Consider the following 21,701-nt stretch of genomic DNA (forward strand, 5'->3'; position numbering starts at 1 on the left):
ACAGGACAGGGGGAAAAGGTGGAGTCAAACCTGACATAGTAACAGGACAGGGGAGAGAGGTGGAGTCAAACCTGACACTAACAGGACAGGGGGAGAGAGGTGGAGTCAAACCTGACACAGTAACAGGACAGGGGGAGAGGTGGAACTAGAAGAGGACAGTTGAAGTGACAGGAGAGAGGTGGAGATAAGGGGATGAAGTACGATACAAACAAACAGCAGCCCTTTTATGTGAATGAGAAGACATAAAATAGCTCACAGTAAAAATAACTTGGTAAAAATAGAGCAACATCTGATAAGAAAAGCAACATATGATGAAGCTTGGCCAGTCGGCATCACAACGGAAACTCTTAAACTAAGTAGCATAGATCTGCAGTCATAGGCCTTCATTTCCTCTGGATTGAATTACTTCAAGCACTCCTGAGTGATTTATGAACACTTATGAACACTTATGAACACTTATGCAGTAGTGATGGGAGGTCAAAAACAGATGGTTACACATCATACAATTATTTTGGACAATATTATTGACTCCAAGTTTTGATTTATTTATTTTTGCTAGGTAGCATTAGCTACCTCTAGCTGGAGGTAGTGTTGGAGGGCCAGTAGGAGGCACTCTTTCCTCTGGGCTAAAATAAAATATCCCAATGCCCCAGGGCATTGATTGGGGACATTGCCCTGTGTAGGGTGCTGTCTTTCAGATGGGACGTTAAACAGGTGTCCTGACTCTCTGTGGTCACTACAGATCCCATGGCACTTATCATAAGAGCAGGGGGGTTAACCCTGGTGTCCTGGCTAAATTCCCAATCTGGCCCTCATACCATCATGGCCACCTAACCATCCCATGCTTCCAATTGGCTCATTCATCCACTCTCCTCTCCCCTTTAACTATTCCCCAGGTCGTTGCTGTAAATGAGAATGTGTGTTCTCAGTCAACTTAACCTGGTAAAATAAGGGTAAATAAAAATAAAACACAATACATACAGGCACCTAAGTATCGTGATAATATTGTATCCTATTATATAGACAGGCAATTAAAGTTGACCTCCTTGTGTGTGTGTGTGTGTGTGTGTGCGTGCGTGCGTACGTCTCTTACCTCCTCATAGAGGTAGAGTACTGTTGTTGGTAGTGTGTAGCAGCGTCTCTCTGCTTCAACAACATATCCACCTGTTTCTGTAGCCTCCTGTTCTCCTCCTCCGCCTGCTCCAGACGGCTCAGGTCTGTGTTGTGGTTGGCTGTCTTCTCATTGAACCTAGAATAATATAATGAAACACGAAGGGAGTGTGAGCATGTCCACAACCTTCTGGACTGGAGTCCTGCACACTATCAACGGCTCCAAGAAGGCTAGCTCCCTTGGGGGGGGTCGTGCTCATCAAGACAGGGTCACTAGTACAATATAGTAATATAACAATTAAATGATATACGTTGTCTTGTTGTTGTACCTCTTCCTCAAAGCCTCGTAGTCTCTCTTGGTGCCCTCTAGCTTGTCCATAGCTGTGTCATACAGCTTGTTGAGGATCTCTGACGACCCATCTCTCATCACCTGGAACAGAGAGCTCAATCATTTTATGAAAAATGTCAATACTGAACATTTAATGCACCGACTGTATGTTGCTCTGGATAAGAGTAAATTCTAAATTACTAAAACATAAATGTTTTGAGATATTTTGTATTGTTTTATGATAGGACAGTTACAGAGAGGGAGATGGGTAGTTGTAAGACAGTTACAGAGAGGGAGATGGGTAGTTGAAAGACAGTTACAGAGAGGGAGATGGGTAGTTGAAAGACAGTTACAGAGAGGGAGATGGGTAGTTGAAAGACAGTTACAGAGAGGGAGATGGGTAGTTGAAAGACAGTTACAGAGAGGGAGATGGGTAGTTGAAAGACAGTTACAGAGAGGGAGATGGGTAGTTGAAAGACAGTTACAGAGAGGAGATGGGTAGTTGAAAGACAGTTACAGAGAGGGAGATGGGTAGTTGAAAGACAGTTACAGAGAGGGAGATGGGTAGTTGAAAGACAGTTACAGAGAGGGAGATGGGTAGTTGAAAGACAGTTACAGAGAGGGAGATGGGTAGTTGTAAGACAGTTACAGAGAGGGAGATGGGTAGTTGTAAGACAGTTACAGAGAGGGGAGATGTAAGACAGTTACAGAGAGGGAGATTAGTTGAAAGACAGTTACAGAGAGGGAGATGGGTAGTTGAAAGACAGTACAGAGAGGGAGATGGGTAGTTGAAAGACAGTTACAGAGAGGGAGATGGGTAGTTGAAAGACAGTTACAGAGAGGGAGATGGGTAGTTGAAAGACAGTTACAGAGAGGGAGATGGGTAGTTGAAAGACAGTTACAGAGAGGGAGATGGGTAGTTGTAAGACAGTTACAGAGAGGGAGATGGGTAGTTGAAAGAAGACAGTTACAGAGAGGGAGATGGGTAGTTGAAAGACAGTTACAGAGAGGGAGATGGGTAGTTGAGGAGAAGACAGTTACACAGAGAGGGAGATGGGTAGTTGAAAGACAGTTACAGAGAGGGAGATGGGTAGTTGAAAGACAGTTGAGAAGTTTGAAAGACAGTTACATGGGTAGTTGAAAGACAGTTACAGAGAGGGAGATGGGTAGTTGTAAGACAGTTACAGAGAGGGAGATGGGTAGTTGTAAGACAGTTACAGAGAGGGAGATATGTAGTTGAAAGACAGTTACATGGGTAGTTGAATGACAGTTACAGAGAGGGAGTTGGGTAGTTGTAAGACAGTTACAGAGAGGGAGATGGGTAGTTGTAAGACAGTTACAGAGAGGGAGATGGGTAGTTGAAAGACAGTTACAGAGAGGGAGATGGGTAGTTGTAAGACAGTTACAGAGAGGGAGATGGGTAGTTGAAAGACAGTTACAGAGAGGGAGATGGGTAGTTGAAAGACAGTTACAGAGAGGGAGATGGGTAGTTGAAAGACAGTTACAGAGAGGGAGATGGGTAGTTGTAAGACAGTTACAGAGAGGGAGATGGGTAGTTGTAAGACAGTTACAGAGAGGGAGATGGGTAGTTGTAAGACAGTTACAGAGAGGGAGATGGGTAGTTGAAAGACAGTTACAGAGAGGGAGATGGGTAGTTGTAAGACAGTTACAGAGAGGGAGATGGGTAGTTGAAAGACAGTTACAGAGAGTGAGATGGGTAGTTGTAAGACAGACAGTTACAGAGAGGGAGATGGGTAGTTGAAAGACAGTTACAGAGAGGGAGATGGGTAGTTGAAAGACAGTTACAGAGAGGGAGATGGGTAGTTGTAAGACAGTTACAGAGAGGGAGATGGGTAGTTGTAAGACAGTTACAGAGAGGGAGATGGGTAGTTGTAAGACAGTTACAGAGAGGGAGATGGGTAGTTGAAAGACAGTTACAGAGAGGGAGATGGGTAGTTGTAAGACAGTTACAGAGAGGGAGATGGGTAGTTGTAAGACAGTTACAGAGAGGGAGATGGGTAGTTGAAAGACAGTTACAGAGAGGGAGATGGGTAGTATGGGTAGTTGAAAGACAGTTACAGAGAGGGAGATGGGTAGTTGTAAGACAGTTACAGAGAGGGAGATGGGTAGTTGAAAGACAGTTACAGAGAGGGAGATGGGTAGTTGAAAGACAGTTACAGAGAGGGAGATGGGTAGTTGAAAGACAGTTACAGAGAGGGAGATGGGTAGTTGAAAGACAGTTACAGAGAGGGAGATGGGTAGTTGAAAGACAGTTACAGAGAGGGAGATGGGTAGTTGAAAGACAGTTACAGAGAGGTAGTTAGTTACAGAGAGGGAGATGGGTAGTTGAAAGACAGTTACAGAGAGGGAGATGGGTAGTTGTAAGACAGTTACAGAGAGGGAGATGGGTAGTTGAAAACAGTTACAGAAAGGGAGATGGGTAGTTGAAAGACAGTTACAGAGAGGGAGATGGGTAGTTGAAGGGCTTGATAGAATCGATGCGTGGTCCAGAGTCAGCAGAACAACCACTAGACCAGTCTCCGGCATGTCCTTTTTTCCCTATATTGATGTACTATAAACTGTAGGGGAATGCTATGAGGATGTGAACCCAGCAGCCCTCCAGTTGCCAGATCAATACACCCTTGTTCCAGTACCTGGCCCAGGAATTCCCCCTGTGCTATCTATATTTAAAAAATGGAACCTTTATTTAGCTAGGCAAATCAGTTAAGAACAAATTCTTATTTACAATGATGGCCTACCCCGGCCAAACCCAGACGAGGCTGGGAAATTGCGTGCCGCCCTATGGGACTCCCGATCACGGCCAGAAGTGATGCAGCCTGGAATTGAACCAGGGACTGTAGTGACGCCTCTTGCACTGATATGCAGTGCCTCAGACCGCTGTGCCACTCGGGAGCCAAATCTATCAGTGGAGGCTGGTGGCAGGTGCTATAGGAGGATAGGCTCATTGTAATGTCTGGAATGGAATAAATGGAACAGAAACAAACACATCAAACATATGGAAACCTCGTTTGACTCTGTTCTATGTATTCCATTCCAAATAGCCTGTCCTCCTATAGGTCCTCCCACCAGCCTCCACTGCTAGCTATCTATCTATACATATACAGTGATTTCGGTAAATATTCAGACCCCTTTTCCACATTTACGTTACGGTCTTATTCTAAAATATATATATTTATTTTAAATCCTCATCTATCTACACACAATACCCCATAATGACAAAGCGTTTTACATTCAGTACCAGTCAAAAGTTTGGACACACCTACTTATTCAATAGTTTTTCTTTATTTGTACTATTTCTACATTATAGAATAATAGTGAAGACATCAAAACTATGAAATAACACATGGAATCATGTAGTAACCAAAAAAGTGTTACACAAATCTAAATATATTTTAAATTTCAGATTCTTCAAATAGCCACCCTTTGCCTTGATGACAGCTTTGCACACTCTTGGCATTCTCACAACCAGCTTCATGAGGTAGTCACCTGAAATGCATTTCAATTAACAGGTGTGCCTTTTTAAAAGTTAATTTGTGGAATTTCTGTCCTTTTTAAATGTGTTTAAGCCATCAGTTGTGTTGTGACAAGGTAGGGGGGATATACAGAAGATAGTCCTATTGGTAAAAGACCAAGTCCATATTATAGCAAGAACAGCTCAAATAAGCAAAGAGAAATGACAGTCCATCTTTACTTTAAGACATGAAGGTCAGTCAATAGGGAACATTTCAAGAACTTTTAAAGTTTCTTCAAGTGCAGTAGCAAAAACCATCAAGCACTATGATGAAACTGGCCCTCATGAGGACCGCTACAGAAAAGGAAGACCCAGAGTTACCTCTGCTGCAGAGGACATGTTCATTAGAGTTAACAGACTCAGAAATGGCAGCCCAAATAAATGCTTCACAGAGTTCAAGTAACAGACACATCTCAACATCAACTGTTCAGAGGAGACTGTGTGAATCAGGCCTTCATGGTCAAATTGCTGCAAAGAAACCACTACTAAAGGACACCAATCAGAAGAAGAGACTTGCTTGGGCCAAGAAACATGAACAATGGATATTAGATCGGTGGAAATCTGTCCTTTGGTCTGATGAGTCCAAATTTGAGATTTTTGGTGAGATGCAGAGTAGGTGAACGGATGATCTCTGCATGTGTGGTTCCCACCGTGAAGCATGGAGGAGGATGTGTGATGGTGTGGAGGTGCTTTGCAGGGGACACTGTCAGTGATTTATTTAGAATTCAAGGCACACTTAACCAGCATGGCTACCACAGCATTCTGCAGCCATCCAATCTGGTTTGTGCTTATTGGGACTATCATTTGTTGTTCACCGCCTCCAGGCGGTGTAATGGCTATTTGGCCAAGAAGGAGAGTGATGGAGTGCTGCATCAGATGATCTGGCCTCCACAATCAGCCGACCTCAAGCCAATTGAGATGGTTTGGGATGAGTTGGATCGCAGAATGAAGGAAAAGCAGCCAACAAGTGCTCAGCATATGTGGAATTCCTTCAAGACTGTTGGAAAAGCATGCCTGGTGAAGCTGGTTGAGAGAATGCCAAGAGTGTGCAAAGCTGTCAAAGGCAAAGGATGGCTACTTTGAAGAATCTCAAATACAAAATATATATTTTATTGGTTACTACATGATTCCATATGTGTTATTTCATAGTTTTGATGTCTTCACTATTATCGTGCAATGTAGAAAATAGTAAAAATAAAGAAAACCCCTTGAATGAGTAGGTGTGTCCAAACTGACTGGTACAGTAAGTATTCAGACCCTTTGCTATGAGACTCGAAATTGAGCTCAGGTGCATCCTATTTGCATTAATGATCCTTGAGATGTTTCTACAACTTGATTGGATTCCACCTGTTGTAGATTCAATTGTTTTGACATGATTTGGAAAGCCACAGACCTGTCTATATAAGGTCCCACAGTTGTCAGTGCATATCAGAGCAAAAACCAAGCCATGAGGTCGAAGGAATTGTCAAGCATCACATTTGAAGGAAACCAGGCACCGCTCATCACCTGGCTGATACCATCCCTACAGTGAAGCATGGTGGTGGCAGCATCATGCTGTGGGGATGTTTTTCAGCGGCAGGGACTGGGAGACTAGTCAGGATCAAGGGAAAGATGAACAGAGCCAAGTACAGAGAGATCCTTGATGAAAACCTGCTCCAGAGCGCTCAGGACCTCTGACTGGGGCGAAGGTTCACCTTCCAACAAGACAACGACCATAAGCACACAGCCAGAACAACGCAGGAGTGGCTTCAGGATAAGTTTCTGAATGTCCTTGAATGGCCCAGCCAGAGAACGGACTTCAACCCATCGAACATCTCTGGAGAGACCTGAAAATAGCTGTGCAGCAATGCTCCCCATCCAACCTGACAGAGAATCTGCAGAGAAGAATGGGAGAAACTCCCCAAACACAGGTGTGCAAAGCTTGTAGTGACATACCCAAGAAGACTCATGGCTGTAATCACTGCCAAAGGTGCTTCAACAAAGTACTGAGTAAAGGGTCTAAATACTTATGTAAATGTAATTTCAGTTTATTTATTTTTTATACATTTGTAAAAATGTAAAAACGTAAAACCTGCTTTTGCATTGTCATTATGGGGTATTGTGTGTAGATTGATCAGTGAAAACCCCCAGATATAATCCATTTTAGAATAATGCTGTAACGTAATAAAATGTGGAAAAAGTCAAGGGGTCTGAATACTTTCCAAATGCACTGTATATATAGTACATCTACAGATACAGCACAATACAATACACTACAACTACAGAAACAGCACTATAAAATACACTACATCTACAGATACAGCACTATACAATACACTACACCTACAGATACAGCACTATACAATACACTACACTACATCTACAGATACAGCACTATACAATATACTACATCTACAGATGCAGCACTATACAATACAGTACATCTACAGATACAGCACTATACAATACACTACATCTACAGATACAGCACTATACAATACACTACATCTACAGATACAGCACTATACAATACACTACATCTACAGATACAGCACTATACAATACACTACATCTACAGATACAGCACTATACAATACACTACACCTACAGCACTATACAATACACTACAGTACATCTACAGATACAGCACTATACAATACACTACATCTACAGATACAGCACTATACAATACACTACATCTACAGATACAGCACTATACAATACACTACATCTACAGATACAGCACTATACAATACACTACACTACATCTACAGATACAGCACTATACAATACACTACATCTACAGATACAGCACTATACAATACACTACATCTACAGATGCAGCACTATACAATACACTACAGTACATCTACAGATACAGCACTATGCAATACACTACATCTACAGATACAGCACTATACAATACACTACATCTACAGATGCAGCACTATACAATACACTACATCTACAGATACAGCACTATACAATACACTACATCTACAGATACAGCACTATACAATACACTACATCTACAGATACAGCACTATACAATACACTACACTACATCTACAGATACAGCACTATACAATACACTACATCTACAGATACAGCACTATACAATACACTACATCTACAGATGCAGCACTATACAATACACTACAGTACATCTACAGATACATCACTATACAATACAGTACATCTACAGATACAGCACTATACAATACACTACATCTACAGATACAGCACTATACAATACACTACATCTACAGATACAGCACTATACAATACACTACAGTACATCTACAGATACAGCACTATACAATACACTACATCTACAGATACAGCACTATACAATACACTACATCTACAGATGCAGCACTATACAATACACTACAGTACATCTACAGATACATCACTATACAATACATCTACAGATACAGCACTATACAATACACTACATCTACAGATACAGCACTATACAATACACTACATCTACAGATACAGCACTATACAATACACTGCAGTACATCTACACATACAGCACTATACAATACACTACATCTACAGATACAGCACTATACAATACAGTACATCTACAGATACAGCACTATACAATACACTACATCTACAGCACTATACAATACAGTACATCTACAGATACAGCACTATACAATACACTACATCTACAGATACAGCACTATCCAATACACTACATCTACAGATACAGCACTATACAACACACTACAGTACATCTACAGCACTATACAATACACTACAGTACATCTACAGCACTATACAATACACTACAGTACATCTACAGCACTATACAATACACTACAGTACATCTACAGATACAGCACTATACAATACACTACATCTACAGATACAGCACTATACAATACACTACATCTACAGATACAGTACTATACAATACACTACATCTACAGATACAGCACTATACAATACACTACATCTACAGATACAGCACTATACAATACACTACATCCACAGATACAGCACTATACAATACACTACATCTACAGATACAGCACTATACAATACACTACAGTACATCTACAGCACTATACAATACACTACATCTACAGATACAGCACTATACAATACACTACAGTACATCTACAGATACAGCACTATACAATACGCTACAGTACATCTACAGATACAGCACTATACAATACACTACAGTACATCTACAGATACAGCACTATACAATACACTACATCTACAGATACAGCACTATACAATACACTACAGTACATCTACAGATACAGCACTATACAATACACTACATCTACAGATACAGCACTATACAATACACTACATCTACAGATACAGCACTATACAATACACTACATCTACAGATACAGCACTATACAATACAGTACATCTACAGATACAGCACTATACAATACACTACAGTACATCTACAGATACAGCACTACACAATACACTATATCTACAGATACAGCACTATCAATACACTACATCTACAGCACTATACAATACACTACATCTACAGATACAGCACTATACAATACAGTACATCTACAGATACAGCACTATACAATACACTACATCTACAGATACAGCACTATACAATACACTACATCTACAGATACAGCACTATACAATACACTACATCTACAGAGATACACATCTACAGATACAGCACTATACAATACACTACATCTACAGATACAGCACTATACAATACACTACATCTACAGATACAGCACTATACAATACACTACATACACAATACACTACATCTACAGATACAGCACTATACAATACACTACATCTACAGATACACAATACATACTACATCTACAGATACAGCACTATACAATACACTACATCTACAGATACAGCACTATACAATACACATCTACAGATGCAGCACTATACAATACACTACAGTACATCTACAGCACTATACAATACACTACATCTACAGATACAGCACTATACAATACACTACAGTACATCTACAGATACAGCACTATACAATACACAGTACATCTACAGATACAGCACTATACAATACACTACAGTACATCTACAGATACAGCACTATACAATACACTACATCTACAGATACAGCACTATACAATACACTACAGTACATCTACAGATACAGCACTATACAATACACTACATCTACAGATACAGCACTATACAATACACTACATCTACAGATACAGCACTATACAATACCCTACAGTACATCTACAGATACAGCACTATACAATACATCTACAGATACAGCACTATACAATACACTACATCTACAGATACAGCACTGTACAATACAGTACATCTACAGATACAGCACTATACAATACACTACATCCACAGATACAGCACTGTACAATACACTACAGTACATCTACAGCACTATACAATACACTACATCTACAGATACAGCACTATACAATACACTACATCTACAGATACAGCACTATACAATACACTACAGTACATCTACAGATACAGCACTATACAATACACTACAGTACATCTACAGATACAGCACTATACAATACACTACATCTACAGATACAGCACTATACAATACACTACAGTACATCTACAGATACATCACTATACAATACATCTACAGATACAGCACTATACAATACACTACAGTACATCTACAGATACAGCACTATACAATACACTACATCTACAGATACAGCACTATACAATACACTACATCTACAGATACAGCACTATACAATACCCTACAGTACATCTACAGATACAGCACTATACAATACACTACATCTACAGATGCAGCACTATACAATACACTACAGTACATCTACAGCACTATACAATACACTACATCTACAGATACAGCACTATACAATACACTACAGTACATCTACAGCACTATACAATACACTACATTTACAGATACAGCACTATACAATACACTACATCTACAGATACAGCACTATACAATACACTACAGTACATCTACAGATACAGCACTATACAATACACTACAGTACATCTACAGATACAGCACTATACAATACACTACATCTACAGATACAGCACTATACAATACACTACAGTACATCTACAGATACAGCACTATACAATACACTACATCTACAGATACAGCACTATACAATACACTACATCTACAGATACAGCACTATACAATACACTACATCTACAGATACAGCACTATACAATACTACAGTACATCTACAGATACAGCACTATACAATACACTACATCTACAGATGCAGCACTATACAATACACTACAGTACATCTACAGCACTATACAATACACTACATCTACAGATACAGCACTATACAATACACTACATCTACAGATACAGCACTATACAATACACTACAGTACATCTACAGATACAGCACTATACAATACACTACAGTACACCTACAGATACAGCACTATTACACATACACTACATCTACAGATACAGCACTATACAATACAGTACATCTACAGATACAGCACTATACAATACACTACAGTACATCTACAGATACAGCACTATACAATACACTACATCCACAGATACAGCACTGTACAATACAGTACATCTACAGATACAGCACTATACAATACACTACATCTACAGATACAGCACTATACAATACACTACATCCACAGATACAGCACTATACAATACACTACAGTACATCTACAGCACTATACAATACACTACATCTACAGATACAGCACTATACAATACACTACATCTACAGATACAGCACTATACAATACAGTACATCTACAGATACAGCACTATACAATACACTACAGTACATCTACAGATACAGCACTATACAATACACTACATCTACAGATACAGCACTATACAATACACTACATCTACAGATACAGCACTATACAATACACTACATCTACAGATACAGCACTATACAATACACTACATACATACAGATACAGCACTATACAATACACTACAGTACACCTACAGATACAGCACTATACAATACACTACAGTACATCTACAGATACAGCACTATACAATACACTACATCCACAGATACAGCACTATACAATACACTACAGTACATCTACAGATACAGCACTATACAATACACTACATCTACAGATACAGCACTATATAATACATTACATCTACAGATACAGCACTATACAATACACTACAGTACATCTACAGATACAGCACTATACAATACAATACAGTACATCTACAGATACAGCACTATACAATACACTACAGTACATCTACAGATACAGCACTATACAATACACTACATCCACAGATACAGCACTATACAATACACTACAGTACATCTACAGATACAGCACTATACAATACACTACATCTACAGATACAGCACTATACAATACACTACATCTACAGATACAGCACTATACAATACACTACACCTACAGCACTATACAATACACTACAGTACATCTACAGATACAGCACTATACAATACACACTACATCTACAGATACAGCACTATACAATACACTACATCTACAGATACAGCACTATACAATACACTACATCTACAGATACAGCACTATACAATACACTACACTACATCTACAGATACAGCACTATACAATACACTACATCTACAGATACAGCACTATACAATACACTACATCTACAGATGCAGCACTATACAATACACTACAGTACATCTACAGATACAGCACTATACAATACACTACATCTACAGATACAGCACTATACAATACACTACATCTACAGATGCAGCACTATACAATACACTACATCTACAGATACAGCACTATACAATACACTACATCTACAGATACAGCACTATACAATACACTACATCTACAGATACAGCACTATACAATACACTACAGTACATCTACAGATACAGCACTATACAATACACTACATCTACAGATACAGCACTATACAATACACTACATCTACAGATACAGCACTATACAATACACTACAGTACATCTACAGATACAGCACTATACAATACACTACATCTACAGATACAGCACTATACAATACACTACATCTACAGATACAGCACTATACAATACACTACATCTACAGATACAGCACTATACAATACACTACAGTACATCTACAGATACAGCACTATACAATACACTACATCTACAGATACAGCACTATACAATACACTACATCTACAGATACAGCACTATACAATACACTACAGTACATCTACAGATACATCACTATACAATACATCTACAGATACAGCACTATACAATACACTACATCTACAGATACAGCACTATACAATACACTACATCTACAGATACAGCACTATACAATACACAGTACATCTACAGATACAGCACTATACAATACACTACATCTACAGATACAGCATATACAATACACTACATCTACAGATACAGCACTATACAATACAGTACATCTACAGATACAGCACTATACAATACATACATCTACAGATACAGCACTATACAATACACTACATCTACAGATACAGCACTATACAATACACTACATCTACAGATACAGCACTATACAACACACTACAGTACATCTACAGATACAATACACTATACAGCACTATACAATACACTACATCTACAGATACAGCACTATACAATACACTACAGTACATCTACAGATACAGCACTATACAATACACTACATCTACAGATACAGCACTATACAATACACTACATCTACAGATACAGCACTATACAATACACTACATCTACAGATACAGCACTATACAATACACTACATCTACAGATACAGCACTATACAATACACTACATCTACAGATACAGCACTATACAATACACTACATCTACAGATACAGCACTATACAATACACTACAGTACATCTACAGCACTATACAATACACTACATCTACAGATACAGCACTATACAATACACTACAGTACATCTACAGATACAGCACTATACAATACGCTACAGTACATCTACAGATACAGCACTATACAATACACTACAGTACATCTACAGATACAGCACTATACAATACACTACATCTACAGATACAGCACTATACAATACACTACAGTACATCTACAGATACAGCACTATACAATACACTACATCTACAGATACAGCACTATACAATACACTACATCTAATACAATACACTACATCAGATACAGATACAGTACATCACAGATACAGCACTATACAATACACTACAGTACATCTACAGATACAGCACTATACAATACATCTACAGATACAGCACATCAATACACATCTACAGCACTATACATACATCTACAGATACAGCACTATACAATACAGTACATACAGATACACATCTACACACATCTACAGATACAGCACTATACAATACACTACATCTACAGATACAGCACTATACAATACACTACACTACAGCACTATACAATACACTACATCTACAGATACAGCACTATACAATACACTACATCTACAGATACAGCACTATACAATACACACATCTACAGATACAGCACTATACAATACACTACAGTACATCTACAGATACAGCACTATACAATACACTACATCTCAGATACAGCACTATACAATACACTACAGTACATCTACAGATACAGCACTATACAATACACTACATCTACAGATACAGCACTATACAATACACTACAGTACATCTACAGATACAGCACTATACAATACACTACATCTACAGATACAGCACTATACAATACACTACATCTACAGATACAGCACTATACAATACACTACAGTACATCTACAGATACAGCACTATACAATACACTACATCTACAGACAGCACTATACAATACACTACATACAGATACAGCACTATACAATACACTACAGTACATCTACAGATACAGCACTATACAATACACTACAGTACATCTACAGATACAGCACTATACAATACACAGTACATCTACAGTACAATCTACAGTACATCTACAGCACTATACAATACACTACATCTACAGATACAGCACTATACAATACACAGATACAGCACTATACAATACAGTACATCTATAGCACTATACAATACAGTACATCTACAGATACAGCACTATACAATACACTACATCTACAGATACAGCACTATACAATACACAGTACATCTACAGATACAGCACTATACAATACACTACAGTACATCTACAGATACAGCACTATACAATACACTACATCTACAGATACAGCATCTATACAATACACTACAGTACATCTACAGATACATCACTATACAATACATCTACAGATACAGCACTATACAATACACTACAGTACATCTACAGATACAGCACTATACAATACACTACATCTACAGATACAGCACTATACAATACACTACATCTACAGATACAGCACTATACAATACCCTACAGTACATCTACAGATACAGCACTATACAATACACTACATCTACAGATACAGCACTATACAATACACTACATACATCTACAGCACTATACAATACACTACACAGATACAGCACTATACAATACACTACAGTACATCTACAGCACTATACAATACACTACATTTACAGATACAGCACTATACAATACACTACATCTACAGATACAGCACTATACAATACACTACAGTACATCTACAGATACAGCACTATACAATACACTACAGTACATCTACAGATACAGCACTATACAATACACTACATCTACAGATACAGCACTATACAATACACTACAGTACATCTACAGATACAGCACTATACAATACACTACAGATACTATACAATACATCTACAGATACAGCACTATACAATACACTACATCTACAGATACAGCACTATACAATACACTACAGTACATCTACAGATACAGCACTATACAATACACTACATCTACAGATGCAGCACTATACAATACACTACAGTACAGATACAGCACTATACAATACACTACATCTACAGATACAGCACTATACAATACACTACATCTACAGATACAGCACTATACAATACACTACAGTACATCTACAGATACAGCACTATACAATACACTACAGTACACCTACAGATACAGCACTATTCAATACACTACACTACATCTACAGATACAGCACTATACAATACAGTACATCTACAGATACAGCACTATACAATACACTACAGTACATCTACAGATACAGCACTATACAATACACTACATCCACAGATACAGCACTATACAATACAGTACATCTACAGATACAGCACTATACAATACACTACATCTACAGATACAGCACTATACAATACACTACATCCACAGATACAGCACTATACAATACACTACAATACACTACAGTACATCTACAGATACAGCACTATACAATACACTACATCTACAGATACAGCACTATACAATACACACAGTACATCTACAGATACAGCACTATACAATACACTACAGTACATCTACAGATACAGCACTATACAATACACTACATCTACAGATACAGCACTATACAATACACTACAGTACATCTACAGATACAGCACTATACAATACACTACAGTACATCTACAGATACAGCACTATACAATACACTACAGTACATCTACAGATACAGCACTATACAATACACTACAGTACACCTACAGATACAGCACTATACAATACACTACAGTACATCTACAGATACAGCACTATACAATACACTACATCCACAGATACAGCACTATACAATACACTACAGTACATCTACAGATACAGCACTATACAATACACTACATCCACAGATACAGCACTATACAATACACTACAGATACAGCACTATACAATCTACAGATACAGCACTATACAATACAATACAGTACATCTACAGATACAGCACTATACAATACACTACAGTACATCTACAGATACAGCACTATACAATACACTACATCCACAGATACAGCACTATACAATACACTACAGTACATCTACAGATACAGCACTATACAATACACTAGATTTCAGTGTATGTACAGTACATCTGCAGTACATCTAGGGTCTATCTACATTATACTTAACCTCTGTGACCACTGGGAAATACAACAGTAGAATACAGTGGTCTCTATCTCCACTATACAATGCATTACAGTACAGTTTATTTCCAGCACAACAACACTATAGCACTCTCTCTACAGCCGTCTCATTGATGACATGGCAGTGCTACAGATAATGACTCAGCATGACTGAGTCGACAACCACTCTGTCTGAATAAAGCAGAGCAGACTAAAGTGCCCTCCTCTCCTCCATAGTGTAAAAATAGATTAAGCACCAGAAAACAAGACGTGCTTCAGTCAGTAAGGCAGCATCCCAAATGGCACCCTGTTCCCTATATAGTGCACTATAGGCCATGTTCAAAAGTAGTGCACTGTATAGGGAGCCATTTGGAATGCACTCCATGGCTATATTTACAAAGGTTACACCGAAACTCTGTTTCACTCCGAGAGCTCAGAGATCAAAGGAAAAGGTGCAACATTTTTCTAGTTAAATAAATATCCCAACATTGGAACAGTTTGTCAAATTACTGCCATGAAAAAAAGTAATTTAGCAGAGTTGAGGGTCTTGGGGCTAAATGAAGATACTAAGCAGAAACTCTTTCAGTCAGAGGGAAGAGACACCATGTAGAACATGCATGTGCCTCTCCGGCTCCACTGCACTTCTACTGCGATGGCTTTAAAACGACTCAACTGAAGAAAAGGATAATAATATGAACACACGTAATGTAAGTAGTGTGGCATAATAACGAACATCCCACAGGGTTGAACAGTCACATACAGTAGGCTACAACAATTGGATGCACTGACTGGACTATAAAGCGCTTTGGATAAAATTGGCACATGTTTGTATGATTTGTGCATTACGTATATTCAACATGGGTATCAGGCAAAACCTACACGAGGCATTTTCTGCACGTCTACCGCATGGCATTGGCTCGCTCAGAAAATCCTTAACAGACGTAATTCACAACGGCAGCCTAATTTGAATTGACATCAGGCTCATTTGATTGTGAATTTCTATGCTGTTTGATGCTAGTTTACTTAATGACATCTCATGAGCTCATCAGCAATCCCAGCTTTGGGTAGACAATGTCTAATGCCCCAAATGGCACCCTATTCCCTTTATAGTGCACTACTTTGGACCAGGGCCTGGTCAAAAGTAGAGCACTATATAGGGAATAGGGTGTCATTTGGGACCTGGCCAATTAGGCACCTACTGATCAGACTGGTATTGAAAGCATTCCCCATGAACACGTTAGATATGACTGACAAACATTTAACGATCTGAACCAAGGGTTCAAACTATAATGAGAGCTAAAACAGATCCTACAGAGTGTGCGTCCCAAATGACACCTTATTCCCATCTGGCCCCTATGGACACTGGTCAAAAGAGTTAACTATAAAGGGAATAGGGCATTACTTGAGGTGCAACCAGAGCAGCAATGAGAGAAACTAAATGGTTGATTTAATAAAAAATAATTCATTAATAATAATTTGGAATCAGCTGGTCTATGCTAATGGCTAAATGCCACCCCATGGACCCGTTATTTCAAGAAAGGTCAAAAGGACCCTGGAGTTCCCCAAAAGGGAGAGGACCCTGGACCCAAATAGAGGACCCTGGACCCAAAGAGAGGACCCTGGACCAAAAAGAGAGGACCCTGGACCAAAGAGAGGACCCTGGACCAAAAGAGAGGACCCTGGACCAAAAGAGAGGACCCTGGACCAAAGAGAGGACCCTGATCCAAAGAGAGGACCCTGGACCCAGAGAGAGGACCCTGACCCAAAGAGAGGACCCTGGACCCAAAGAGAGGACCCTGGACCCAAAGAGAGGACCCTGGACCAAAAGAGAGGACCCTGGACCAAAAGAGAGGACCCTGGACCAAAAGAGCGTACCCAGGACCAAAAGAGAGGACCCTGGACCAAAGAGAGGACCCTGGACCCAGAGAGAGGACCCTGACCCAAAGAGAGGACTCTGACCCAAAGAGAGGACCCCGGACCCAAAGAGAGGACCCTGATCCAAAAACCTTGAGCATGTCAGGGTGAGTGTGTATTCTACTCCAATACCTGTTGGTGAAGCAGCCTCATGTCTCCCAGCTGTCTCTGGTCCTCATCATGTAGTCTCCTCATCTCCTCACAGCTCTGTTTCACATGGTTGTGTTCTCTGACCAGCTGGATGTTGTCCTGCAGAACAGGATGAAATAGAATGGGATTGAATCGAATAGAGTATGGTAGTATCCCAATAGGGAAATGTGTTATGCAACAAAGTACAGGTATACTTGGAATACAGATAACTTACCTGCCTCACAGCATCCAGCTCCTCCTTCAGCGGAGACTGCTCGCCGGCCAGGCGGCTGTGGAGCGTGCTGCAAACAGGAAAAAGATACACCGACTTGAACGTGCATCGACCCTGGCAGTGGCATGTGTTCTCTTTTTAATAGGTGTTGTATTTCATGTGCTACAATGAGCAGGTAGGAGCATTCACACAGAGCAAACGACATGGGTGTGCTTCACAATCCAGTGTTCAAAATTGTGAAACTTCAAACTTGTGAGCAGTTTAATGAAGAAACATTTTCTCAAGCTTTAAAGGAACATTCTACCAGTGCTTTGTGGACAGTTGCTTTTTATCCCAAATGGGCAAGTCCACTCCAGAAGCAGACTTGCTAGTAAATTAAAAAATTTAAAAAATTCTGCTGCAGCCACAGATGAAGACAAACATGGCCTGGACCTAGAGGCAGAGACAGAGGCTTAAACATTGGGGCTAATCCTTCATCTGTCTGTTTTACATTCTGCCCCAGCTGTTAGGTTGGTTGTCCCCACACTATTGAGACAGTATGGCAGACATCATTAAATCACACAAATGGACAGACAGAGAGAACATCCGGCCCCCTCTCCTCACGCCTTTCTTTTCCTCAATAAAGTAGCTATCAGCAAAGTCAGTGTTTGTACACTATAAAAATAGAAAGTCTCAAAACACCATGATTGTGTAATGAAACTGTGAAAAATAGTGCACCTAAGCTGAGATCTGGTGTTGAAATGTAAACCCAATGTAAGTGTTTTAATACAAAGAATGTGTTTTAAAACATAAATGAAGTACTCTGAAACACCCAAAGTGGTTCTTCAATCTGAATATTGGTGTTTTTAAGAGTGTTGTTAAAACACTTTTGGGGGTTTCAGTGCATGTAAAAGGCAGCATCAAAATCATTTCTCATACAGGGTTGGGTTGACTAGGTATCGCCTTTCCCTTTCAATTGTTTAGAAATGCAAATGGTTATTATCCTAAATATTAATTGATGATAAGGGCCTATGGAGAATATTTATTTTCTCAATGATTTATTTAGACAGATTAGGGGTAGTAAGATGGTACATTGGAATTTTGCCCACTCAACCACACAGCCACACTGTAAGAAATGATTCTGGGGAGAATTGTAATCGAAAACAAAAAAACAACCAACATAATCCAAATGAATTAGATACACGTCACCCCTCTTCCCACGAAGACCGGGGTTCCCTGCTCCAACCCTTCAATCTGTTTCTCCCACCTATCTCTACCTCCTCTGTCATTTCAGAACTGTCTCAATAAAGTGTTGAAATATCTTACAAAATAAAATAATGCAAGTCATTTCAATTATTTGTTGATTTAATTTTACCAAAATAATGTAAGAAGGAATCCAACTTAATATGTTGCTCAAAATGTAAGTATCTTTTATGAGGATAACAAAAGAGAGAGAAAATTGAGTGATTGAACTCATTAGAAGCCTGTGGGTTTAAAAACCTTTTTTTTTTAGACTTTCTAGTATAATTCTATATTAGTATGAAGCTTGCTGTGCCATGAGTTGGAATGGATCATGATGAATGGGAAGCACAACTGTCGGGCAAATTGACGTTCAATGAGGACAGCACCCATTCCAATATTCATGACTGTCAATGGAAGAGGCAAGTGCAGAATCCTCAATTCTAGCAGTTCAACCTCCAGTTATTGCTGGTGGGTTGAATACTTTGCTTAAAAAAGCCTGCCAACACTGTATTACATGGAAAATGATCAAGTACATAAAACAATGTTAAACATTAAAACACCAGACAAAGGGATCTAATTCTGCACGAGACAGATTTCAACACATCATAATGGAGAGTGTAAAAGAGACAAGCTGTGCATCCCAAATGGCACCCTATTCCCTACACAGTGCAACCTATGGGTCCTTGTCAAATGTAGTAGACTAAATAGAGAATAAGTTGCCATTTACAACGCAGGCTAGAACAGTCATGATCTGATCTTTCTGACAGAAAAGCAGTGGCTCTGCTCACTTGAATTTCTCAAATCCCTGGTGTCAAAGGATTGGGATGATGGTTTAACTGAGCAGGAGCATTTGGAATGGGACACGAGATTGGTTGACCTCTTACCCCTCGGGAAAAAATGTTCTGTGCAATCTGACGCACAGATCTCGTAAGAGGGACAAACACAGGTTAAAAGCCCATCCATTCATTCCATCGCCTGATTGTTAGAACAGAGAGATTCAGAGCACACAACATAAATGAGATGGGAGAAGGCTCAAATATTTATGGACCCCAACCACTCCCATGCACTTCACTACAGACCGGGGTTCAAATACTATTTGAAATACTGTCAAACACTTTGGGTGGGCTTGAATGAGCTCTCCTGGTGCGAGCTAACCCTATCCACCTGGCACTCCAGGCAAGATC

At 39.3% G+C, this 21,701-nt stretch overlaps 1 protein-coding gene across 1 annotated transcript in view; it reads right to left on the minus strand.

Annotated features, from left to right (window-relative positions):
* Positions 1 to 21,701, minus strand: part of LOC112261115 (disks large homolog 5-like) — a 135,064-nt gene that overhangs the window by 60,542 nt on the left and 52,821 nt on the right. The window contains exons 5-8 of the mRNA XM_042328398.1: positions 19,300 to 19,366; positions 19,068 to 19,184; positions 1,440 to 1,540; positions 1,094 to 1,249 (exon numbers count right to left, since the gene is read on the minus strand). Of these exons, the coding sequence (XP_042184332.1) occupies positions 1,094 to 1,249; positions 1,440 to 1,540; positions 19,068 to 19,184; positions 19,300 to 19,366 (441 nt within the window). The remainder of the gene's footprint in view (positions 1 to 1,093; positions 1,250 to 1,439; positions 1,541 to 19,067; positions 19,185 to 19,299; positions 19,367 to 21,701) is intronic.

The sequence above is a fragment of the Oncorhynchus tshawytscha genome, linkage group LG01, assembly GCF_018296145.1.
Source record: "Oncorhynchus tshawytscha isolate Ot180627B linkage group LG01, Otsh_v2.0, whole genome shotgun sequence".
Taxonomy (NCBI): Eukaryota; Metazoa; Chordata; class Actinopteri; order Salmoniformes; family Salmonidae; genus Oncorhynchus; species Oncorhynchus tshawytscha.